The following is a 25,399-nucleotide window of genomic DNA, read 5'->3' on the forward strand; positions in this document are numbered from 1 at the left end:
CGAAACTCCGTCTCAAAAAAAAAAAAAAAAAAAAAAGTCATTTTCTTGAACAGGGCTTCCCTAACCTCCACCCCCACCTCCCAAAACAGCAAGGATTCTGTCATGTTCGTGTTCCCAGCTGTTTTCCTGGGTCAGGTTGGTGTTTAATACCGGTGTTCAGTGAATGAATGAAGGAATGAGTTATCTGAGGCAGTCTGTCCATCAACCATCTGGTGCTGGCCACTGAGAGGGTCTCTGGATACCAGCAGCAACCAGCCACCCTATCCCGTTTGGAGGCTGTGGGACACAAGTAGAGAGTTTTAGAAGGTGTTTACCTGAAATCTGACATCCGGCACCCACCAAAGCCACCACCCCCTGCCTTAAGCTCCTGGGTTAAAAACTCCAACTGTTGAATTAACTGAGCTGTTAATAAATGATGCAAGACTAGCTAGGCTTGGTGGCTCATGCCTATGATCCCAGCACTTTGGGAGGCTGAGAAGGGAGGATCACCTGAGATCAGGAGCACAAAACCAGCCTGGCCAACATGGCGAAACTCTGCGTCTACTAAAAATACAAAAATTAGCCGGGTGCAGTGGTGGGCGCCTGTAATCCCAGCTACTCGGGATGCTGAGGCCAAGAATTGCTTGAACCTGGGAGGCGGACGTTGCAGTGAATCGAGATTGCACCAGGGCACTCCAGATTGGGCAACAGAGCAAGACTCCATCTCAAAAAAAAAATAATAATAAATAAATAAATCATGCAAGACCAGACAGCTTCACCAGAATTCACCAGGACTGGGGCTGCAACCCGTCCCTGCGACTGGAAAGTGGCTTTTCCTTCCTGGGAGGAAGTGTGGGAAAGAAACGGAGGGAGCATAGCATAAAAAACGCGGGCCCTGATTGGCTGTGGCTGTCCAGGGGGAGAATCTGGATTCTGGAAGGGGATTTTACGTCCCTTCTCTGCTCCCCACAGCACCTCTCAGGACCTTCCACAGCCTCTAGGGTGGCTCCTATAAGATCACACTGTATGGATTTTTTTCTTTTTCTTTTCTTTTTTTTTTTTTTCTGACAGTTTTGCTTTCGTCACCCAGGCTGGAGTGCAATGGTGCAATCTCAGGTCACCGCAACCTTCACCTCCCGGGTTCAAGCGATTCTCCTGCCTCAGTCTCCCAAGTAGCTGGGATTACAGGCATGTTCTGCGACACCCAGCTAATTTTTGTATTTTTAGTAGAGACGGGTTTCACCATGTTGGCCAGGCTGATCATAACCTCAGGTGGTCCGCCAGCCTCGGCCTCCCAAAGTGCTGGGATTACAGGCTTGAGCCACCACGCCAGGCCTGTATGGAATTTCTATGCGCAATTATTGTGTACTTTGTTGTCGGTTAGACCTGGGATAAATCTCCGCTGCTGTCATTTATCTGCTAAAGTATTAAAGACATCTGGCTGAGCCTTAATTCATTCAACAAGCATTTATTGAGCTCTGCCGTGTTCCAGTCCTGATCCTGGCATGGGGCTCAGCTGTCAGCAAAGCTGTTCTCTGCTCTCAGGAGCTTGCTCTCTGATGGGAGAGACAGGGACTGCAAGCTCATTGACCACCACAAGCGCTGTGAAGAAAAAACGGGGTGATGTCACAGTGACTGGAGGAGGGGGCACCTTTGAGCAGTGTGGTGGTGGGGGTGCTCTCTGAGGAGGCAGTACCATTGATGTTTAAGGGTCAAAGAAATGTTGCTCGTCTAGCTCTTGGTGAAGCGCCTGACAGATATTAAGCGCTCAGCCCATCTCATAGTGACCCCAGCTGTCCTTTTCACTAGTGTACTGTCCTCTCCATCGGGAGAACGTGAACTGAGGGGGAATGCGGGGCAGGCTGGAGGTTTCTCTGGGCGCACAGCACAGAGTTGGCACACAGCTGATGAACACACGGCCACCGAAACCTCTGCACACAGTAGGGCTAGATAAACCAGCCCACGGTCCATTGGCCTCCCTAGAGAGCATCGTACAAAGTGCGGGCCAAACACTCCCTGGCCTCGGCCCCCGCCCTGGGCCGGCGCCCTGCCCTCGCGTTCCTTGTACACAGTGGGCGCTTAACGCTGCGGGCTCAAGAAATGCCCATTTCTGGGCCCAGCTTCGGCCCATTACATGGGCCAGTGAGGCGAGGCCGAGGTGGGCGACAACACGCTGCGAGTTCCCGGGGGGGGCGGGGCTGGACCCGGTAGCCCGGCCGGGGCGGAGCGGGGCAGGCGGGCACGCGCCTCGGCCCCACGCTCCCGCGCCCAGCTGCGTCCAGCTGCAGCCCAGCCCCCGGCTCGCCGCGGTTGGCTGCGGCTCAGCGGCATCCGATTGGCCAGCGCGGCTGGGGCGCGGGCCCCGATTGGCTGTGACGCGCGGCCGAGCGAGGACCCCACCCGCGTCGCCGCCGCGCCCGGCGCTGGGCGGTCATTGGGCGGCGTGATCTCGCCGCGGTTCCGCGGCCCTGCCGCCGCCGCCAGCAGAGCGCACCGGGCGGGCCGGGCGGGTGGCCATGGCGGGCGCCGAGGACGGGCCGGGCCAGCAGCTAGAGCTGGACGAGGACGAGGCGGCCTGTTGCCGCTGGGGCGCGCAGCACGCCGGGGCCCGCGAGCTGGCTGCGCTATACTCGCCAGGTAAGACCTCCGAGCCCCCCGCCAGGCCTGCGGTCACCAGCCCGGGCTGCGGACAGCGACCCCAGATCGGAGCCCCAACCTCGGGCCCAGATGCTGAACTCCAGCCCGGGCTTCTAACTTGCAAATAGCGCCCCTAAGTCCGGGGACCCCACCCCAGCGTCACTTCCAAACCCAAGCCAGAATCTTGGCCCCGGCGGTTCCTGACTGCAAAGAGACTCCCCAGATCAAGAAACTACCCTGAGCTCTCTCTGGGCGACAAACGGAACTCCCTTCGGACCCGCAGATACGGAATCCTAGCCCCGGGGCATTCTCGATTGCGAAGAGTGCTCCTAGACTTAGAACCCCACCTCCCATCCCCCCAGGACCCATTCCAAGCCCAAAGCTGCCCTTCAATTATAAGCACTGCCCTCGGGCCCCTAAAAGTGACACCTCATCCCGGGTTTCTCAGATCTGGAATCTAAACCCTAGTGTCTCCTCTGTGCCCTAGCCCAGGCCCTCGCTGCGAACAGGGGAATGTCAGCCCCTCTGCCCAGGGAACCCTACCTCAGGGGCTCTCAGCTGCAGAGTGCCCCCCACACCCTTCCCCCAAAACCCCATCCTAGTGATAGCTTCAGTGGCTACAGATAGAGATCCTTTCCCCAACCCTCAGTGGGGAGCATCGGCCCTCACCCCATATTCCTGGGTCCCAGGCAGTGAGTGGACTGAACGTCCCCCCGTGTAAGCTCTCCTGTATATAAACCCCAACTCCAGTTCTTGCCCCTCCCACACATCCATGTATTAGCCCCTTCCGTAGGACTTGGGACTGGAAACCCCATATTCCCCATACCAGATCATAAGTTGGAGCTCACGTCTCCCTCTCTGCCCCTTTCCCTCAGGCCTCGCTTTCTCCCTGGCTTCTTCCTCCTTTGCTCACTGTATACGCTCCAGCAAGCACTCCCCACCCCCATCTTCTCTGACTCCTTTGTGAGCCCTGGTTTTATTGTTTGGCCTCAGGAGGGCCCTTTATCCCCAGGGGTTAAGGAAGTGCCTTTGAGATCTCCAGGTTCAGGTGACTGGGAGGCCCCTCTGCCTGGCTGTCACCATCGCTTCAAGCTTTGTTTGTCAAACACCCTGGCATCCTTCCTTTTGCTGTGGGGCAGCCACCAAGCACCACACACAGCCCTTGCCTGGGGTGGGCCTGGGGTCACTAGCACCTTAGCTTCCTGCCCTCACTGGCCTGGGTTCCGTGCTGTCCCTTCCTTAAGAGGCAGCATGACCATGGGCCATTTGCGTTTCCTCATTGGGTCCTAGACCACTCCATTCTCTGTGACTCTTCACACCTGACATGGGCACCTGGTCCATACCACCATGGTTTCTTCAGGCCTATACCCAAGACACCCAGCCTATGGACTTAAAACCTCCTTCTCTCCTGGGGATAGGCCAGGGTTAACATCCTGACTCTGTGACTCAGCTGTGTGACCTGGTCCAAGCCACTTTCCATTTCTGTTTCCCCTTGGTTTCCTTGCAAGTTGAAGTTTACGTGCCCCTTAGTGTCAGGAAGTAGAAGTGAGATGATCCGCTGTGGTGCAGCACCTGGCATCCAGTAGGCACTCTCTGTTGTTAACACAGTCATCTGACCTTTGCTGCGGGGGATCCGCCTCACCTCTCTGGTCCTCAAACTTCCTACCTGGGAATTGAGGGTAAGGATGCAAGGGCCTCCCTCTTCAGTGTCCAGCTCTGCCTGCTCCTGTGAACCCCACCTCCTTTCAGATAGCCCAAATCATTCCCAGGCATTCCGAGCCTCCCCAGGGACTGCCGTCTCCCCACTCCACCACGATCCATTGCATATCTGTCCATTTCTGGTTTCCCCAAGTACCCTTCACTCTCTGAAGAACAACCATGCCTGAATCAGAGTCTGCAGACAGCCTGATGCCCCAAATCTGCAGTCAAAGTCCTTTATCTCTTCCTGACCTGGAGGTGGAGGAGGAAACTTGCCAAACTAGTTTCTCCAAATTTCTTTTCACTGGGCTCTCTGCTTCTGTCCCCTCACTGTGTGATCTTGGGGAAGTACTTGACCCCTCTGGGCCTGATAAAATGAGAGACCAGGTTCAATGTTTATTGAACACCTATGTTCTAGGCTCTGGGGGGCAGAGTGGTGAACAAGACAGAAAAACATGGAGCTGGTCAGGTGCGGTGGCTTACTACTGTAATCCCAGCAGTTTGGGAGGCCAATGCGGGCAGATCACTTTAGGTCAGGAGTTCGAGACCAGCCTGGGCAAAACCCCAACTCTACTAAAAATACAGAAATTAGCTGGATGTGGTGGCAGGCGCTCATAATCCCAGCTACTTGTGAGGCTGAGGCAGGAGACTCACTTGAACCTAGGAGATGGAGTTTGCAGTGAGCCGAGACCACGCCACAACACTCCAGCCTGGATGACAGAGGGAGAGAGACTCTGTCTCAAAAAAAAGAAAAAGAGAAAAACGGAGCTGGCAGTTTAGTAGAGCCAAGCAATAAACTCAGCAGATAACGATCTCACATGCCCGGTGGTGGCAAGTGCCATGGAACAAATGTGTAGCCGGAGAGGGGGACCTGAAATGTTGGGGAAGGGCTGACATTTTAGAGAGGGGGCAGTGAAGGCCTTCCTGAGCGGTGATATTGGGACGGAGGCCTGAAGGGAGGAAGGCAGGAGGGAGGGGGCTCTGAAGATACTTGAGGAAGGGTTGGTCCAGACCAGGGAAACAGCAAATGCAAAGGCTCTGAGTCAGGAACTTGCTGGGTACATTTAGGGAACTTGGAGGACACATGTAGGCTGGTGGGAAGAGTGGGAGAAGTTCCTGGGTTCTAGGAGTGGAATGTTTGAGATTACTGGGGCCGGAGGTGGTTTGGCATTGTGACAGCTGACACCCGTAATCATGGCAATCAACACAGCCGAGTTTGACTGGGCCCTCACTGTGCTAGGCCTTTTCCTCACCTGCTCTCAGTGCATCCTGTCTACAACTGTGAGAGCTGTACCCTGATATTAATCCCATCCACAGAGGAGGAGGCTGCAACCCTCCCAACCCCCACCCCATGCATCTCTTCCTAAAGCTCGCCCTGATCAGGGTTAGGCCTTATCTGCCCTTGTCTGACGGGAAGGCTGGCAGGACAGGGACTGAACCTATTTGGTTTGTTTGAAGTGCTTGGCCCCTCTTGAGCACCCAGTCCACCTTTGCCGGAACATTTCATGAGGCTTAGAAAATGGGAGGGGCTGCCTGAGGTCACAGGGCGGGGCAGCATCGGGGCTAGGCCTGGAACCCCTGAGTCGGGGAGGGGCGGGGTGGAGGTGTACTAGGTTCTGTGTTGTTACAACCCACTATCGAAGTCAGCCAGCCCGGGGAGAGTGTGCAGGAGTTAGTGGGGACAGGTATTCAGGCCATCAGAACAGCATGTGTGTAGGGCAGGAGGCAGAGAATGGGCCTACTATGTATAGGGAGCTGTGAGTCGTTGAAACTGAGCAGCATGGGGTGGAGGGAATGGTGACAGGTATAGCAGGGAAGCAGCCTTTGCCTGATTCCACAGGCCCCAGGTGTCTGGCCCAGTGGTTGAGGCCTGGTCCTGCGGGACCCCAGAGCCATGAAGGGTTCTGTCCTGGGCTTGAGTTTCGCAGCAGCAGCCCACCTCATGCCAGATGCCAGGGTTTGTGAAGGGCCTGGGCAGCTTGGCAGGCCAGAGGGTGAGGCAGGTATCCAGCTTCCCAGGAGGTCCCAGCTGAAAGGCCATGTGTGTGCCACTTCTCAGGTGCCCCAGGCTTCAAGGGTGCAGCCTGGGGGTCCTTGATCCACCTGTCCCCCACCCAGGCCAACTGGGGGTGCCCCCTGCCCTGGGGATTACAGAGGGTCTTGGCACAGTGGGAGGGAAAGGTGGAGGGTGTCAGGAGCGCTGGGCGAGAGTCCCGGCCTGTACTCCCAAAGCTGAGCCTAGGGGTTCAGTCCCCCAAACGGGCCTTCTGGCTGTTTTTTGTTCCTTTTGTCTCTGTTGTTTGTTTGTTTTTGAGACAAGGTTTTGCTCTGTTACCCAGGTAGAGTTCGGTGGAGCAATTATAGCTCATTGCAGCCTGAAACTTGTGAGTTCAAGTAATCCTCCTGCCTCGGCCTCCCAAAGTGCTGAGATTACAGGTGTGAGCCACCACGCCCAGCAAATTTTTATTTTTGTTTTTGTAGAGACAAGGTCTGGTTATGTTGCCCAGGCTGGTCTCCAACTCCTGGCCTCAATCGATCCTCCTACCTTTGCCTCCTAAAGTTCTGGGATTACAGAAGTGAGCTGCGGTGCTCAGCCTATTTCTCATCTTCACATGACTCTGATTCCTTATTTGTCTCTCATCTCTTCTTTGCCCCTCTGTCCATCTGTCTGTCACTCATTCCTGCCTTCTCTCTACCTCTTGTCCCCCACTCCCTGAGGCTGAGGGTCTGCTGGTGGCCAGGGGCCCTCAAAAGTCCAGCTTATTTGGGGCTTATCTCTACCTGCAACCAGAAGAGTTGGGCCTGCCAAGCCTTTGACTGCAGCCTGCCCCTGGAAAGCAAGATGACAAAGGCATGACCCAGACCTCTTCCTAGCCCTCCATTCTGCCACACAAGGCCAGCCCTTCCTCAGGCCGACAGGTGGCCACTACTGTTGGCTCAGATCTGTAACCCCTGCCAAGCCAGTGGCTGGCTCAGAAAGCAGGACCTCAGCACACAGCCAGAGGACAGCCAGGCCTCCTATGTCCTGAGCAGTTCCCCTCCCTGCCCCCGCCTCTGTCTGCCCATCTGTAAAGTGATGCAGTTTAGGCCAGCCGACCCCACAGGCCCTGCCAGGCTGATGGTCCATGCTGTGACTTTGGTGACTCTCAAATGACTTTGGACAAGCGCCTTCACCTCTCCAGGCCTAGCTTCTCTCTCTAAAGAATGGGACAGAGGGTCCCTAGCTCCAGCAGGTGGTGAGGGTTGCTGAAGTCATCTTAGCCCTGGGTACCTGGCATGTTCCAGGTGCTCAGTGAAGGCTACTAATGTTGTGCAGGTTTTTTTCCCCCAAGACAAAGTCTTGCGCTGTCGCCCGGGCTGGAGTGCAGTGGCATGATTTCAGCTCACTGCAACCTCCATCTCCCGGGTTCAAGTGATTCTCCTGGCTCAGCCTCCTAAGTAGCTGGGATTACAGGCACACGCCACCATGCCTGGCTGATTTTTGTATTCTCAGTAGAGACAGTTTCACCTGTTGTCCAGTCTGGTCTCGAGCTCTTGACCTCGTGATCCGCCCACCTCAACCTCCCAAAGTGCTGGGATTACAGGCATGAGCCACTGCGCCCAGCCGTAGTATATGTATTTTTTATGGATCAGAATTAATGTATTTGGTCTGCAGAAGGATCCAGTTTCCAGAGGCCAACGGGAGATGGAGTTCAGATGGAAAAATACTCAGATTTGGAGGGCTTTCTCCATGGCGTGGGGAGAGAGCTGGATGGTCTTTGGTTTCAGCACACCCCAAACGCCCAGGCTAACGTGTGTCTCATTTATGAGTCTGGGATCCAAACCCAGCTCTGAACCTCAGTTTCCTTGTCTGAGAAATGAGATCACTCAGTTCCTTCCTTGAAGAGCTGAGACTTGAATGAGAGACTGTGCCTCTGGCTCAAAAACTCAGATGGCTGCAGGGGCCCAGCCAGGGCGCCACCAAATCAGGCCACCCAGTGTGAGACCACAGGGAAGGGAGAGGACGAGGGTGAACCTGGAGCTCGTACCCCATCGGACGGGGGTCGCCACTACTGTTCAGGCCTAGGTGGCCTGTGTTCTTGAGTGAAGTAGGAAATCAGGAATTTTATGTGACTTCTAAATGTAGCTCACTTTTTAAAACTGAAGGCAAAACATGCCAGAGGAGGCCAGTTTGCAACCTCTCTGATATGGGCCACACCCCAGCACATGACAGGTTTCAGTGGGTGTCAGCCATGGTTAGGGTAGCTGTTATTTGATTGCATTGCAGTCAGCTCTGCCCACTTCCTGTCCCTGCAGGCTGTGGGTCAGGCGTGCTGATGGAGAGGGCTCACCTGTTCTTTCCTTCTCACTGCTTCTCCGTGTTCTCCCACCCCACTTGCTCAGGGCTTTCTGCTTCTGAGCCCTGAGCCTTGGCTACAAACAAGAACCAGAAAGGGGAAGGCCTTGCGAGGCCTGATCATGGTGATCCCCAGGCTGGGGCGGCTGCTGGGGCGGCGGGGGTGCTGTGTACCCGAGGGAAACAGCCGTTGCCTGAGAATTGGGAAACTGGGAGATCTAGGCCCCTGTGACCTCTGCTCTGTGACCTCTGCTCTGTGACCTCTGTTGAGTTCCTTGTCCTTCCTGGGCTTCAGTGTCCTTTTCTGTACAAAAAGGGCCAAGGGGATGTGACCCTGATGTGTCCCCTTTCTTTTCTGAGCCTTGGTCTTTCATGGGCCAGGGGAGGACAGCTGTCCTGGTTCTGGTTCAGGGTAGGTCAGGAGTGGCTTGCTGCTGTATGACCTTGACAAGGCCCTCTCCCTCCCTGAGCCTTAGTTTCCCTGTCAGGACAGATGGGAGCCAGTACTTCTTCCCAAGGTGTGTAAGTGAGCGGCACCCAGAGACAAAGCCTTGGAGTCGTCTGGACAAGGCCGTCTCCCTCCCTGAGCCTCAGTTTCCCTATCAGGACAAACGGAGAGCCCAATACTGCCTTCCCAAAGTGTATCGGTGAGCAGCACCCAGAGATAAAGCCTTGGAGCTGTCCTTTAGGATTGTGGTTGGGAATTTGTTCATTCTGCAAGCATTTACGGAGGCAGGGCCCTGGTGAGTGAGCCACACATGGTTTCTGGGCCTCCCGACTTCACATTTAGGAAGGGGAAGACAAACATAGGCAAGGCCACAGGCATGAGCAATGGGCCTCATGTTGAGGGAGCGTGGAGTCAGAGGAGGCATCATGGATGGCTTCCTGGAAATGGAGGTTTCCAAGGTGAGATCTACAGGAACAGTGTCAGGTGTACAGGGAGTGACAGAAACAGCATGCACAAACCTAGAAAGAAGCAAGGATGGGCCAGGTGCGGTGACTCACGCCTTTAATCCCAGCACTTTGGGAGGCCAAGGCTGGCAGATCACCTGAGGTCAGGAGTTCAAGACCAGCCTGACCAACATGGAGAAACCCTGTCTCCACTAAAAAAAAAAGTACAAAAATTACGCAGTCCTGGTGGCACATGCCTGTAATCCCAGCTACTTGGGAGGCTGAGGCAGGAGGATCGCTTGAATCCCTGGGGCGGAGGTTGTGGTGAGCCAAGATCGTGCCATTGCACTCCAGCCTGGGCAACAAAAGCGAAACTCCATCTCAAAAAAAGAAAAAGAGGACAGAAGCAGGAGGAGCCCTTCTTACCTCCTCTGGCCCTGACCCCTTCACAGGGACCTGTCTGGCCCCCTGACCCAGAGTGTCGTCAAGGTGATAGGGTGATGGGGAATGAGGGGCAGCAGGAACAGGATGGAGCAGGGTGAGAGCAGGATCTTAGGAGGCAGACCCTCTGGCCATGAAATTCTGGTCTGTGCTGACTAGTTGGGGTGGCTTTGGGCTACTTCTTTGACCTCTCAGTTTTCTCATCTGCAAAAGGGCATCACTTCAGCAGGCGTCCGGCAAGTAGTAACTGCTCAGTGTATTTTCAACACTCATGATAAAATTATTGTCATTAAAGGTCTTCTGTGCCTTTTGTAGCAGCTGCCTGGGGTATACCCTAGTCACATGTTCTGTCACCCACATGGTGTTTTTCTTTCTTTCTTTCTTTTTTTTGAGATGGAGTCTCTTTCTGTTGCCTAGGCTGGAGTGCAATGGCACGATCTTGGCTCACTGCAACCTCCGCCTCCCGGATTCAAGCGATTCTCCTGCCTCAGCCTCCTGAATAGCTGGGATTACAGGCACCTGCCACCACACCTGGCTAATTTTTGTTGTTGTTGTTGTTTTTGGTATTTTTAGTATAGATGGTGTTTCACCATGTTGGCCAGGCTGGTCTCGAACTCCTGGTCTCAGGTGGTCCTCCTGTCTCGGCCTCCCAAAGTGCTGGGATTACAGATTGTGAGCCACCATGCACAGCCCTCTTTTATTTATTTTAATTTACAATTAAAAGAAAAAAAAATGCGATATGCTAGTACTTTAAAAGGGAATAAGGGAAAAGCCAGACTTAACTATATAGATTTTTTTTAACATAAATGGCTGCTATTTGGCACTTTGCTTTTTGCATTTATCAAGGTGTCCTGGACCCCTCTCCACATCCCCTTATAGATAACTGCCCAGGCGTGTTCCCAGCTTCAGATAGTGTGGACGAATTCATTTGGCCAATCCCCAGGCAATGGCCACTTAGGTTATTTCCCAAGTTTTGACACCACAAACAAAGCTGCAGCTTGTCTGAGTTCACATGCCTATGAAAACTATGTGGCCAGCTGGGCGTGGTGAGTCACGCCTGTCATCTCAGCACTTTGGGAGGCTGAGGTGAGCAAATCACCTGAGGTCGGGAGTTTGAGACCAGCCTGACCAACATGGAGAAACCCCGTCTCTACAAAAATACAAAATTTGCTGGGTGTGGTGGTGCATGCCTGTAGTCCCAGCTACCTGGGAGGCTGAGGCAGGAGAATTGCTTGAACCCGGAGGCAGAGGTTGCTGTCAGCCTAGATCACGCCATTGTACTCCAGCCTGGGCAACAAGAGCAAAACTCCATCTCAAAAACAAAAAAAAATAAAAAGCAAAAAAAAAAGAAACTGTGGCAACACTTAAACAGATTTCACACCCAAAGCCTGACTTCCGGCTCCTCTTAGGAATCAGAAGCTCCGACTCCCTGGCCCGCACATCAGCTAGACCGCGGCCATCCATTTAGAAGCCCCACTGTCCCCAGGGCCCTGTTTGTGGGTGAATTCCTGACTCATTGTCTGGAGCCTGCTTGAGGGAGGCTGGGCAGGGTGGGAGCCACCGGGATTAAAGATTGTTTGTAGCTTCTACCTCCAAATAATTACCTTCAAAAGGGGACACGTGAAACCACGAAGATTCTAGTTTAAAAAAAGAAAAAGAAGCTCATTAAAGTTCCCTTAGGTGTCCCCAGAGACAGCCCAGAGGGGCCCAGGAGACCAGAGTTCTGGTCCTGTCTGTCAAAGAATTGGCCTATCAAAGAATTTGGCCCCTCTCTGAAGGGTCTGAAGGGCCCTATTCTTGATTTAATGCATCCAGCCCTGACTGTTTGACCTTGGGCAGGGCCTCAGTGACATCATCTGTGAAATGGGTACAGTCTGTAAGCTCAGCTTGTGGTTGGCACTGTAGACGCATTGAACACAGTTGTAAAGCGCCCGTGGGGCCCCGCTCTGCCCGGCTTTGACCCTTCACCTGTTCCCTGTCGCCTCTACTCCTTGCAGGCAAGCGCTTCCAGGAGTGGTGCTGTGTGGTCCTGTGCTTCAGCCTCATCGCCCACAACCTGGTCCACCTCCTGCTGCTGGCCCGCTGGGAGCACACGCCCCTCATCATACTGGGTGTCGGTGAGTACCTGTGGCACTGCTGCCTGCCTCAACTTCCCTAGGGCCCAGGGACCCACCGGGTAACTGGTGCACGTGTGTGTCCGCATGCATGGATGTGTGTGTGTGTGCTCGCATCCAGCATGTGCTTGAGTACCCCGCCTGCCTATCTCAGTCGGCGGCACCTCCCTGCGGCCTGTCCGTTGGGCCCAAAACCTGAACATGATCCTCAGTTCTTCTCTTCCTCTTACGTTCCACATCCAAACCATCAGCAAACGCTGTTAACTCTACTTCAGACCGCACGAGGAGTCCAGCCATTGCTCCGTATCCTCATGGTCCCCACGCTGGACCAGCCACCATCCCCTCCCGCCTGGGCTGTTTCAGGAGCTTCCTTCCTGGTCTCCCTGCCTTCCCCTTTGCCCTGTGCTGTGCAGTCTCCACACAGCTAGCGGGAGCCTGCCAGAGCCCCAGGCAGATCATGCCACTCTCCCACTCTCATCTGCGGGCACCTGCAGCTGTATAGAACAGCCAGTCCTCAGCGTACCTGCCCCAGTGTCCTCTCTCCACCCTCAGGCTAGGTCACCCTGCACCTGCCACACTGGCCTCCTGGCTCCGCCTCCACCACCTACTCTTGGATGCATTCTTACTTCAGGGCTTTTGCATGTGCAGAAGTTCTCTATGCCTAGAACTCTTCCAGCAGACACCTACATGATTTGCTCCAGGTCTCTGCTTAGATGTCACCTCCTCAGAGAAGCCCTCCCTGATTGCCCTACAAAAAAATAGCAGCCCTGGCCAGGGGTGGTGGCTCCTAACTGTAATCCCAGCACTTTGGGAGGCAGATCACTTGCTCTGGGCAACAGAGCAAGACTCCTGTCTCAAAATAGCAGCACTGTCACACACTATCCCCTTTTCTGTTGTTACACTGTGTCCACGGTGTCTTTATTTGTTTATCATCTATCTCTCCCAACTAAATTCACTGCCGCATCCCTAGCTCCGAGCCCCAGGCCTGGCACACAGCCGGCGATCAGTGTTGTTTGAATCGGTGAGTGAGTGAATGAGGGAGCTGCTGTTTATTAGGACCTCCTGGGTGTTTTTCCATTGGTCACTCCTTACGCTAAGGTTGTCATCATTTTCCAGATGAGGAAACTGAGGCTCAGAGAGGGGACTAGCCCAGAGTCCACTTCAAGCTAGAGTACAACATAGTTTTGAATATACTGCCTCCACTCCCAGGCCCTGGATGACTCAGTTTCCTTCCTCTTCATGTGCCACCCGTCGCCTCCCCATCCCAGGCTTCCAGACTGAAGGGGGTTGGCTGTGCCCTTGGTCCTGCCTGGCCCTCCCTAAGGGTTCAACTCCCACAATCTCATTAAAAGCATTCTGGCCGCCTAAGCCAATAGTGCTCAGGCCAGCTATTTGAGCCATCTGGGTCTGGTGGGGTTGGCATATGCTGGGGGCAGGAGCCGTACCAGCTGGAGGGGATAGAGATTAACCTGTCCCTTGCTGAGAAGCCTGGCCTGCAGGAGCCAGCCTGTCCCCTGCCCCCAGGGATGGGAGGGACCTGTACCACCGGCCTCTCTGCCTCAAGCCCCGCATTCAAGGGCAGGAATATAGACAGCCTGAGCCTTGGAGCCTCATCTGGGGGTGGTTACGAGCAAGGCCTCTGCAGACCTGGGTTCATGTCCCAGCTCCACCACCTCCTGGCTGTGTGGCCTTGGGCAATTGTCACTGCACCTCTGAGCCTCATTTTCCACGGTGTAAAATAAGGCTGCTGGCAGTACCCACCTCCTAAGGCTGTTGTGAGGACAAAATGCAGGTGTGCTGAGGTGCTGAGAAAACCAGTGACTTAGCAGAGGTGGAGAGGGGACATTACCTGCCAGACCACTGATCAAGCTTGCACCTCAGCCTCGCTGGTCGGCTTAGTGATGGGTGTTTTGTGAGCCCCTACACTTTTCACTCTGTGCCACCCTAGTGAGGAGGTTCCCATCACCATCTGAGAGGCCGAGTAAGTCACATATTGGTCCTCCCCCAGGCAGCAGCAGAGTCAGAGATGGCAAATCCGGGCCTTCCTGGCTCTCTAATGCCACCCTCAGGGTCTGTATAGCCTCCAGTTAACAGTGGGAGGCCAGGCCGTTCGCAGCAGCAGGCCCAGCTGGGGCAATGGATGGGCTGGGTCAGAGACCCGGTATGTGCTATGCAGGCTGGGAGGGGGGATGTCCCAGGCAGGTCACTGTCTTTCTTCCCTGGTTGGGACCTGAGCTTCCAGCCACAGCCCAGGAAATCTCTGGCTTTCGAGGCTGCACAGCGCCAGCTTCCCCATTCCACACCTTTCCCTCTGGGCTGATAAGAGCAGACAATCCCCTGATAGTGGTGTTTGCACAGTCCCTAATCGATTTAAATAGCCGCCTGATTTGTGTGTTAACATGTAGACAGTCAGGGCACCGTGCCAGCCTGCAGAGCCTGCCCCCTGCCCCTCATTATCTCCCCAGAGGTTCTGTTGTCCCAGGCAGGCCCCAGGAATCAAGGAAGGCTGAAGCGTGAAAAGGTGTCGAGTTAATAAACACAGAGACACGTGAGGCAACACTGGCACGCAAAATCGAGCTAACGGAATAGGCAGGGAAGGCCTCTCTGAAAAGAGACCTGAAGGAGGTGAGGGAGGGGCTGTGCAGAGATCTGGAGGAGGGGCATCCTAGGCACAGGGAAGGGCAAACACAAAGGTCCCGAGGTTGGCACGTGCCTCGTGTGCTTGGGGAATAGAGCAAGGCCACTGTGGCTGGAGGAAACTGATCAAAGGAAAATTGTGGCAGCCCAGAGAGGCATTGGAAGCAGATGTTGTGGGGCCTTGAGGCTTCGGTCTGGATGTGGGGTCATGAAAAGCCACTGGTGAGTTTCCCACAGGGAGCTGACATCATTGGATACAGAGGGGAAGATGGCTGGTGGTGGGGACAGCCAGGGAGGAGGCACCTGCCATGGTCCAGCCACGTGAAGATGGCAGCCCAGACCCGAGGGCGGCCCAGACCTGGGTGGAACAGGGGAGATGGTGATGAGTTGTCAAGTTCTGGATGAGCTGTGAAAGGTGAGCTGCCAGGATGTGCTTCCAGGTTGGCTGTGGGGGCGAGAAAGGGAAGAGCTAGCTTGACTCCAATGTTTCTCTCTTGAGAGATGGAAGGGATGAAGCTGTGATTCACAGAGATGGAGAGAGGCTGGCAGGGCAGGCCTGAGGGAGATGCTCGAGATGGCCACTGGTGAGCTAAGGAGAGGTGTCGCGCAGCAAACTTGAAATCCAGGTCTGGAGGCAGGAGAGGTGGCTGGAAATGGCAATCTGGGGGTCCAACCTGTTGTAGTGGTTCACGCTTGTCATCCAGCACTTTGGAACGGTAAAACCCTGTCTCCGCTAAAAATACAAAAATTAGCTGGGCACAGTGGTGGGCACCTATAATTCCAGCTACCTGGGAGGCTAAGGCAGGGGAGTCACTTGAATCCGGGAGGTGGAGGTTGCAGTGAGCCAAGATCGTGCCACTGTACTCCAGCCTGGGAGACGGATCAAGACTCCATTTGGGGGGGAAAAAAAAAAAAAGAGGCCAGACTCAATGGCTCACCCCTGTAATCCCAGCACTTTGGGTGGCTGAGGTGGGCGGATCACCTGAGGTCCGGAGTTCTAGACCAGCCTAACCAACATGGAAAAACCCATCTCTACTAAAAATACAAAATTAGCCAGGCATGGTGGCACATGCCTATAATCCCAGCTACTCAGGAGGCTGAGGCAGGAGAATCGCTTGAACCTGGGAGGCAGAGGTTGCAGTGAGCCAGGATTGCACCATTACACTCCAGCCTGGGCGACAAGGGAATCTCCGTCTCCAAAAAGAATAAAAAAAGAAATCTGGGGTCACCTGTGTCGAGGTAGACCTCTTCATCTAGGCTAGCTGAACACCCCCAAGGGCTGAGTCCCCAGGGTTTCCAGGCTGGGGAGGAGGAAGAGCCAGCAATGGAGGCTGGGATGGCACTGCCTGGGAGACCAGGGAGGGCTTGCAGGGGCCAAGAGGAGAATGTGTTTCCAGGAGTCTTGGGGGTCAACTGGGAACAGCCACCGAGTGGACCAGCAAGGTGGGCAGTAAAGGAACCTTTGAATTTAGCCATGTGGAGGTCATCATTCACCTTGACAAGCACCTCATTTTTATGAATGAGTGGGTGAACATGGCCTTTTATGAAGGCCATGGGAACCCTGAGCTTTGGTTCCACGTGGAGGAGGGAAGGAAGAGTGTTTGTGTTGTGAGTCATCCCTTAAAGAGCAGTCAGAGTCCTCCGTGGACTTTGGGAGAGGGTGTTCTGGGCAGAGGGCACAGTGAGTCCACAGGTCGGAGAGGGGGTCAGAGAAGTCAGGAGACCTCGGGTGGTGGCCCGCCCTGTGGGTGGAGATGGAATCTGGATCTGACTGAGCTGAAAGGCGGTGAAGACAGGACTGGGACCCAGGACCACAGCCCATGGGCTTGCCCTCAGGGCATTCACTTGCGCCCTCAGCCACGCTTTCCATCTCCATGCGAGGCCTTTGAGGTGGGCAGGGTGGGGTGAGGAAGTCCCAGCTGGGTGACCTCTGGGGAAGTGGAAGCCCCCAGGTGCCCAGAGTCTGCTTCAAGGTCCCCTGTGAGTCACAGTAGCCTGGAGTGAGCCATCTCCCATCCCTCTCCTTGTTTCAGTGTTCTGCAGAGAGGGGTGGTAACCAGGCCGAAGCTGTCCCCAGGGGGAGCCGGCTGCCAGCTGCTACCACCCCAGAGCTGGGACAAAGAGGCTTCTGTGTGCCTGTCTGCCACCCCTGCCCCCATTAAAGCAGCCTCAGACAGCAGCCTGGAGTCACTGCCACCAGCAGAGGCCCCAGGATCACAAAACCAGGGGGAGGGCTCCTCAACTCCTAAAATAATTCCTGCCTTCTGTCCAAAGCACTCACCCCTCCCTGCTGGGCACCCTGCAGGTGCCCGGGCCTGGCCATTGGACAGATGGCAAGACTGAGGTTCAGCAGAGAACTCACTGGAGCAGCGTCAGGGGGAGGCTTGCTGCGTCATGGAACCCACCGGGCTCTTCACCCAGTGGCCCATTTTATTAACTTCTTGTAGTGAAGGGAGGTAAATGTCCCCATCCTCCATTCCTGGGTGTGAAGGCTCCCTAACCCTAACCCTAAGGCTGCATCATCCTGAATGACTCTATAGAGTCTCTGGCTACTCACCAGCAGCCCTGCCTTGCCCCTGCCACCGTGTGACCTTGGCCGGTCCTTACCCTCCTCTGGAAGGTGGGAATGGGGTGAGGCCTGTTACTGTGGACATGAAGTGAGATCGTACACTTTTTGAAAAATAGACTTTATTTTTTAGAGCAAGTTTTCAATTTATAGAAAGACGGGGCTGATAGTACAGAGAGTCCCCATATGTCTGGGCACACAGCTTCCTTCATTATTCACATCTGAAATCTTACTTAATAGGGTACATTTGTTACAGTGTGTGCCAGTGTGGATACACTTTCATGCTGGAGCCCGTAGCTTATTCAGACTGCCTTAGTTCTTTCCTAACGTCCTTCTTCTGTCCCTGGATCCCACCCAGGGTACCACGTGGCATTTAGTGGTCATGTCCCTTCAGGCTCCTCTTGTCCATGAGTTTCCAAGACTTGCCTTATTTTCAGTGACCTTGGCGGTTTTGAGGAGTGCTAGTCAGATGTGTTATAGGCCGCCCCTCTGTTGGTATCTGTCTGATGTTTTTCTCAAGATTAGACTGGGTTTATGGGTTATGAGGAAAGTTCAGAAGTAAAGTGCCATTGTCATCACATCATAGCAGAAGTACAGACTGTCAACATGACTTATCACTGGGATGACTTTGGTCCCCTGGTTAAGGTAGCAGACGTCAGAGTACTCCACGGTAAAGTTACTGTCGGCCAGTGCAGTGGCTCAGCCTATAATCCCAGCACTTTGGGAGGCACTTCAGGATTTGTGGGTGGTCACGAGCTCAGGAGTTCACTGGTCAGTCTGTACAACGTAGTGAGACCCTTGTCACTACAAACAATTTTAAAAATTAGCAGAGTGTGGTGGCACATGCCTGTAGTCCCAGCTGTTCGGGAGGGTGAGGTGGGAAGATCACTTGAGCCCGGGAGGTCAAGGCTGCAGTGAGCTGTGATGGCCCCACCACACTCCAGTCTGGGCCACAGTGGGAGACCCTGTCACAATAAAACAAACAAAAAAAGTTACTCTGCTCCCCTCGACCCACCTTTTCTTTTGAGATGAAGTCTTCCTCTGTCACCCAGGCTGGAGTGCAGTGCCTCGGTCACAACTCACTGCAGCCTCAACCTCCCAGGCTCAAGCAGTCCTCCCACATCAGCCTCCAGCTAGGAACGTAGGCACCTGCTACCACACCTGGCTAATTTTCTTATTTTATGTACAGACAGGGTTTTGATATGTCAGTATTGAACTCTGGGACTCAAGCAATCCTCCCACCTTGGCCTCCCAAAGTGCTGGGATTATAGGCATGAGCCAGTGTGCCCAGCCTTCCTCCCCTTAGTTTTTTTTTTTTTCTTTTCTGTTTCTTTTTTTGTGAGACGGAGTCTCGCTCTGTCACCCAGGCTGGAGTGCAGTGACACGATCTCGGCTCACTGCAACCTCAACCTCCCGGGTTCAAGGGGTTCTGCTGCCTCAGCCTCCCGAATAGCTGGGACTACAGGCACACACCACCATGCCCAGCTAATTTTTGTGTTTTTAGTAGAGACGGAGTTTCACCATGTTGGCCAGGATGGTCTCAATCTCTTGACCTCATGATTCCCCCCACCTTGGCCTCCCAAAGTGCTGGGATTACAGGTGTGAGCCACCGTACCTGGCCCCCTTTTTTTTGAGACGGGGTCTCACCCTGTTGCCCAGGCTGGACTGCAGTGGCACAATCTTGGCTCACTGTTACCTCCTCCTCCCAGGTTCAAGCAGTTCTCCTGCCTCAGCCTCCCAAATAGCTGAGATTACAGGCCTGCGTCACCATGGCCCAGCTCATTTTTGTATTTGTAGTAGAAAGGGGATTTCACCATGTAGGCCAGCTGGTCTAGAGCTCTAGACCTCAAGTGACCTGGCCACCTCAGCCTCCCAAAGTGCTGGGATTCCAGGTATGAGCCACCATGCCTGGCCTCCCTCCCCGTCATCCTGTGCTCTGTTTGGAAGGTCACTGTACACAACCCACACTTAAGGAATGGGAAGCTATGCTCCCAGCAATGCACTTTTTACCACTTGACAAAGCCCCGGTACACAGCGTTAGCCCAAGTACTGTTTTCTCATCTGTATCGTTGCTTTTTTTTTTTTTTTTGAGACGGAGTTTCACTCTTGTTACCCAGGCTGGAGTGCAATGGCGCGGTCTCGGCTCACCGCAACCTCCGCCTCCTGGGCTCAGGCAATTCTCCTGCCTCAGCCTCCTGAGTAGCTGGGACTACAGGTACGCACCACCATACCCGGCTAATTTTTCTGTGTTTTTAGTAGAGACGAGGTTTCACCATATTGGTCAGGCTGGTCTTGAACTCCCAACCTCAGGTGATCCACCCGCCTTGGCCTCCAAAGTGCTTGGATTACAGGCGTGAGCCACCATGCCCAGCCTTAGAATCTCTGTCTTAACCTAGGGGGTGGTCAGACAGGTGTGTCTATGTGTGTAAAAGCTGTGAGCTGCGTAAGGCCTATGACCTTTACTGTTTGTAGGTTATATTCAATTATAACATAAAATGAGCCGAAGTTTAAGGGGAGGGAAGGGGGTTGTCCCCATCTCACCAGGAGCCCAGAATTCGGGGAACAAGGAACATGGACTCTGAATTCCTTGCAAGGCTCCACCCCTATGACATCCAGTCGCTTCTCCTCTATCTGGTACCTATTCCTTTCATGAAGGCAGCATTTTTTAATTAATTTATTTATTTTTGAGACAGAGTTTTGCCCTTGTTGTCCAGGCTGGAGTACAGTGATGCAATCTCAGCTCACTGTAACCTCCAACTCCCGTGTTCGAGCCATTCTCCTGCCTCAGCCTCCCGAGTAGCTGGGATTACAGGTGCCTGCCACCACGCCTGGCTAATGTTTGTATTTTTAGTAGAGACGGGGCCAGGCTGGTCTAGAACTTCTGACCTCAGGTGATCCGCCCACCTCGGCTTCCCAAAGTGCTGGGATTATAGGTGTGAGCCACCACACCTGGCCCAAAGGCAGCATTTAGAGATGTCATTAGTCAGAGCTATGGGGACAGGGCCTTGAGATCCTTGGTTGACCTTGTTAAGCAGGTAAGGATGCTGAGGCCTAGATTAGACACAGTGTCACACAGCAATATGGTAACTCGATCTAGCTCTGTCATAGTTCTTGGCCACATGGCCTCTTGTCCCTCCTGGTAGACAGAGGCAGTGCATACACAGCATCCCAAAGTATGCAGTAGGAGCTCTAATAATGCCATGGACCTTCTGCAGTGCAGATTAAGGGCTTGAAAGGGTGCTGGTAGACAGGCCCCTTGTCATCCCATAGCTGCCACTTGACTGGGAGGCAGTGGTTCAACTTCTCCAGGCCTCTTTGTTCATCCAAGAGGTGGGGATGACAAATGAGGCCATCTCAGGGGATGACACATGGTATGAAAAAAATATAGCAGGGGGACTGGGCTTGGTGGTTCACGCCTGTAATCCCAGCACTTTGGGAGGCTGAGATGGGCAGATTACCTGAGGTCAGGAGTTCGAGACCAGCCTGAACAACCTGGAGAAACCCCATCTCTACTAAAAATACAAAAAATTAGCCGGGCATGGTGGCAGGCACCTGTAATCCCAGCTACTTGGGAGGCTGAGGCAGGAGAATCACTTGACCCCAGGAGGCAGAGGTTGCAGTGAGCTGAGATTGCACCATTGCCCTTAAGCCTAGGCAACAAGAGTGAAACTCCATCTCAATAATAATAATAAAGCAGGGAGATGTGAGCGAGAGCAACTGCCTGGGAGGATAACTTCAGCCAGGAGCGTTGGCTGACCTTTACTCTGAGTGAGAAGGCTGAGGAGGAGCCAGCACAGGGGATCTGGAGTGGGGGTGGGTGCTGGGTAGAGGAACAGCAAATGCAGAAGCCCTTCTCAGGCTTACACCTGCCTCACCTTCTACACCCCCTCCCCTGCCCCAGCCTGGATCCACCCTCCCCATCACCAAGGAGCAGGACTGCCCAGACCAGAGCAGGGCCACTGGGTGCCCAGGCTCTGGGGCCTTGCTGAGCCCAGACCCTTTCCCTCAGCCCAGCCACCATGCAGTGACACACTTCAGCCTGTCCTTAAGCATCTGCGTGCTAGGAGCTATAGCTGCCACCTGTGCCCACCTGTCCTCCCACCCTCATCACCAGGAACTTGCAGATGCTTGCGTGAAAGTATGCTGCCCCAACCCCCGCCACCCCTCCCATGCTTGGCATCTGTGATGGACACCATAGGGCCTCTGAAAGTCTGTGTCAAGCGGCTGCCCCTCACCCCGGGCTCGGGCATCAGGATTGCCCGTCTACAGTGACTGGCATGTTTACTTTTGTCCCTTCAACCACAAGTCTCACCCGGGAGGCATCCAGGGGCTTTTCTGCAGTGCCCAAGAGCCTGGTCACCTGTCAAGGGGCTGAGGGCACCAGCAGAACTCAGAACCTCAGACAACGAGTTGACACAGACAAACTGAGTCTGGGGAGGGGCGGGAAAGGGTTTGTCTGAAGCCCCATGAGCCAAGGCTGCAGGTGTCATCACTCACAGCTGCCATCGTCCCCTGCTGGGTTTCACAACGTTCCTTCCCCCATAGACGTGAGCTCAGTGTCTGACATGTTTCTGTCCCTAGAGCTTAGTACACAGTAGGTCTTCACAGAATGTTGCTTAGTTGATTGACTGCAACAGTAATATGTCCTGAGAGCCTACTGTGTGCCAAGCACTGCACTTAGTGCTCTACTGAGTTCCGCACAGGTGCCAGGAGCCGGGATACAGCCACAAACAGACTAAAGCCCTGGCGATGGTGGAGCCGACATCCTTGTCAGGGGAGAAAATAAAGCAGCAGAGGAGCAGTCAGAGATGCTGAGTGCTTGGAGAACAATATACATAGGGGATCAGAAGTGCTGGGAGATGAGGTGATTACAATTTTCCATCAGGTGTGCAGGGAGGACATTTGAGTAAACATCTGAAGGAGGTGAGGGAGTGAGTTGTGCTGCATCTTGAGAAAGAATGTTCCAGGCAGAGAGAACAGCAGATGCAAAGACCCAGAGTTGCGTAAGGGTGTGTGCAAGGGAAGGGGATAAGCCAGTAGACCTGGGCTGCAGTGAAGGAGGAGAGTGATGGGAGGCAGCATGGGGTGGGAGCCTCAGTCTCCATCTCTACAAAATGGGAATAAAAATGCTACCAACTTGTAAGAAATGGTGAGAATTCATCAGGGTCTAGCCCGTAAAGCCCTTGTGCCTGGCATTGAGAAAATGCTCATAAATGTTAGCATCATTCCTTTTTTTTTTTTTTGGAGACAGAGTCTTACCGTGTGCGGCAGGCTGAAGTACAGTGGCACAATCTTGGCTCACTGCAACCTGCGTCTCCCGGGCTCAAGCAATTCTCCCACCTCAGCCTCATGAGTAGCTGGGATTATAGGCATGTGCCACCATGCCTGGCTAATTCTTGTATTTTTTTAGCAGAGATGGGGTTTCACCATGTTTGCCAGGTTTCACCATGTTTGCCAGGCTGGTCTCAAACTCCTGACTTCACATAATCCCCCCGCTTCAGCCTCCCAAAGTTTTGGGATTACAGGCATGAGCCACCACACTCGGCTGTATCATTCCCATTTTACAAGATGAAACTGGGCACAGAGAGGCTAAATAACATGTGCAGTGTCACAGCTAGTGACAATGTCACAGCTGGTGAGTGACAGAACTGGAATTTGAGTCCAAATCTACTGAACCCTCAAGTGAGAGCATGGTGTCGGAGGGAACCCTAATCTAGTTCCGAACAGATTGAGAACAGAAACAAGGAAAAGGCCTGCCGAGCGCAGTGGCTCAAGCCTGTAATCCCAGCGCTTTGGGAGGCCGAGGCGGGTGGATCATGAGGTCAAGAGATCGAGACCATCCTGGTCAACATGGTGAAACCCCGTCTCTACTAAAAATACAAAACATTAGCTGGGCATGGTGGCGCGTGCCTGTAATCCCAGCTACTCAGGAGGCTGAGGCAGGAGAATTGCCTGAACCCAGGAGGCGGAGGTTGCGGTGAGCCGAGATCGCGCCATTGCACTCCAGCCTGGGTAACAAGAGCAAAACTCCGTCTCAAAAAAAAAAAAAAAAAAAAAAAAAAAAAAAAAAAAAGAAAAGAAACAAGGAAAAGGCTGCTGGAGACCAAATGATCACATTTATTACTGATAAAAGGGCTGGGGGTGGGGGTGGAGCAGTGAGGCTTCTATCTGCAGGGAAGGTACTTTCTTTCTAACACCAAACCTAGAAGGACATTGCTCCAGTTCCAGGCAACACCGGTGCAGAGCAGGCTTCCCTATGTGGGGCAGAGAGAAGGGCACAGCCAGCTCCTGATAGGGAAAGATTGGGCTGATCTGAGCATGCCCAGTTTATGCTCTTCAGACTCTCCAAGCAGATGAGTCTTGGCATCTGCCCTGGGGCACAGCAAGTGACAAGCAGGAGTGTTATGCCTGGGGCTTCATCTTCAGGGAAGATACATCCCGAGTAGAGAAGGGACACTTTCCCCTCCTAACAAATGAATGAGCAGGCAAATGAGTAAATGAATGAGGGACTGTGATTGGGGGAGGTACAGGGATGTCCCTTCACTCACTCACGTCTTGTCCACAGTTGCAGGGGCTCTCATTGCTGACTTCTTATCTGGCCTGGTGCACTGGGGTGCTGACACGTGGGGCTCCGTGGAGCTGCCTGTTGTGGGGAAGGTTCGTATGTTGACCCAACCATGTCCTCCAGAAGGAGGTTGGGCTGTATGGCCTTGGGTAGTCCCCTTTCCTCTCTAAGACTGTTTCCCTATCTGAAAGAAGGCACCTGTCCCTCACCCCCATCCTGCAAGACTAGAACAGGAGTCCATTGGGATTTTGGAAGCAAAACCATCAGGCTTGGGATGGTCCAAGAGTTTAGATCTGTGCCAGCCTCACCAGAACCCCTGAATTTGGGGGCCACATCTTGCTTTTCCATTGTCTCCCTGCTGCTCCTTGCTTTTTCAACTGCATTTTATTTTGTATTCGTCAGACTTTTTTGGTTTTGACAGAAAATCTAAACTGTCTTAGGAAAACAAGGGTACTGATTCATGTAACTGAAAATTTCAAGGTTAGAGCCAAATTAAGGTACAGCTGTGTCCAGCAGGGCAGACAGACCACATTCTTCAGGCTTATGCTTCCATCTCTGTCTCTACTTTTACCTCATGTGGTGGCCAGTGTGGCTTCTCACTGCCCAGACACACATCCTTCCAGCTCCTGGGAAAAGAGAACAGTCCTTCTCCCAGGAAAACAGCATTTCTCCTTTCCCATCGTTTCCGCCAACCGAAGTCTCATGGCTCACTCCCATTGGCCCAGATTGGGTCACGTTCTGGGCCCTCAGCCAGTCACTGGCTAGAGGGATGAGATGCTGTGATTGGCCAGGCCTGGTCACATGTTCTTTCTCAGCCAGGGGGCGGGGTCAGCCCAATCAGAAGCGCTTGGATTAAGGAGGGGAGGCTGTTACCCCAGGAGGTGCATGGGGTCCAGAGGGTCCCACCTGTTAGTTAGCGGGGCCTCCTCAGCTGCCTTGGGGTAGGGAGGAAGGGCAGATGTTGTCTCCAAGCCCCCTCACAGCACAGGTGGGGAGACTGAGGCCCAGAGGCAGATAGTGCCAACCCAAAGTCCCTCCAGGGATATTTCGCTTATCTCCCCAAAGGCTGGATGAGGTCTGTGTCCAGCAGTGGGCGGGGTGGAATGTTCAGGCATCCAGGGTGGAGGGAACTTAGGAGCAAAGGCGGGAGGTGAGCCCAGGGTGAGTGTGTTTAGGGGTCCGTGAGAGCAGCTGACTAACGTGGGGTGACTGCTGGGGCTGTGTCCCCCCCAACCCCAGGCTTTCATCCGCCCCTTCCGGGAGCACCACATTGATCCCACAGCTATCACACGGCACGACTTCATCGAGACCAACGGGGACAACTGTCTGGTGACGCTGCTGCCGCTGCTAAACATGGCCTACAAGTTCCGCACCCAGAGCCCTGGTGAGGCGCCCAGCTAGTGGTGGGCCGGGAGGGGGCCGTGGGGGCAGAGGCCCACCCCAGGAGCTTCCTGGGACTTGTGTGTTTGGCTCCTTATGGTGTTTTAAAAGATTTTTCATTCATTGTCTTCATGTAAAATCAGGAAACCTGACAT

At 53.9% G+C, this 25,399-nt stretch overlaps 1 protein-coding gene across 1 annotated transcript in view; it reads left to right on the plus strand.

Annotated features, from left to right (window-relative positions):
* Positions 1-2,405: 2,405 nt before the first annotated feature.
* The window catches only part of PEDS1 (plasmanylethanolamine desaturase 1), a 28,191-nt gene continuing 5,197 nt past the window's right edge, over positions 2,406-25,399 (plus strand). Inside the window, exons 1-4 of the mRNA XM_017529918.2 lie at positions 2,406-2,616; positions 11,980-12,099; positions 23,865-23,956; positions 25,104-25,248. Of these exons, the coding sequence (XP_017385407.1) occupies positions 2,496-2,616; positions 11,980-12,099; positions 23,865-23,956; positions 25,104-25,248 (478 nt within the window). The 5' untranslated portion in view covers positions 2,406-2,495. The remainder of the gene's footprint in view (positions 2,617-11,979; positions 12,100-23,864; positions 23,957-25,103; positions 25,249-25,399) is intronic.

This window comes from Cebus imitator, unplaced genomic scaffold (assembly GCF_001604975.1).
Source record: "Cebus imitator isolate Cc_AM_T3 unplaced genomic scaffold, Cebus_imitator-1.0 Scaffold62, whole genome shotgun sequence".
Taxonomy (NCBI): domain Eukaryota; kingdom Metazoa; phylum Chordata; class Mammalia; order Primates; family Cebidae; genus Cebus; species Cebus imitator.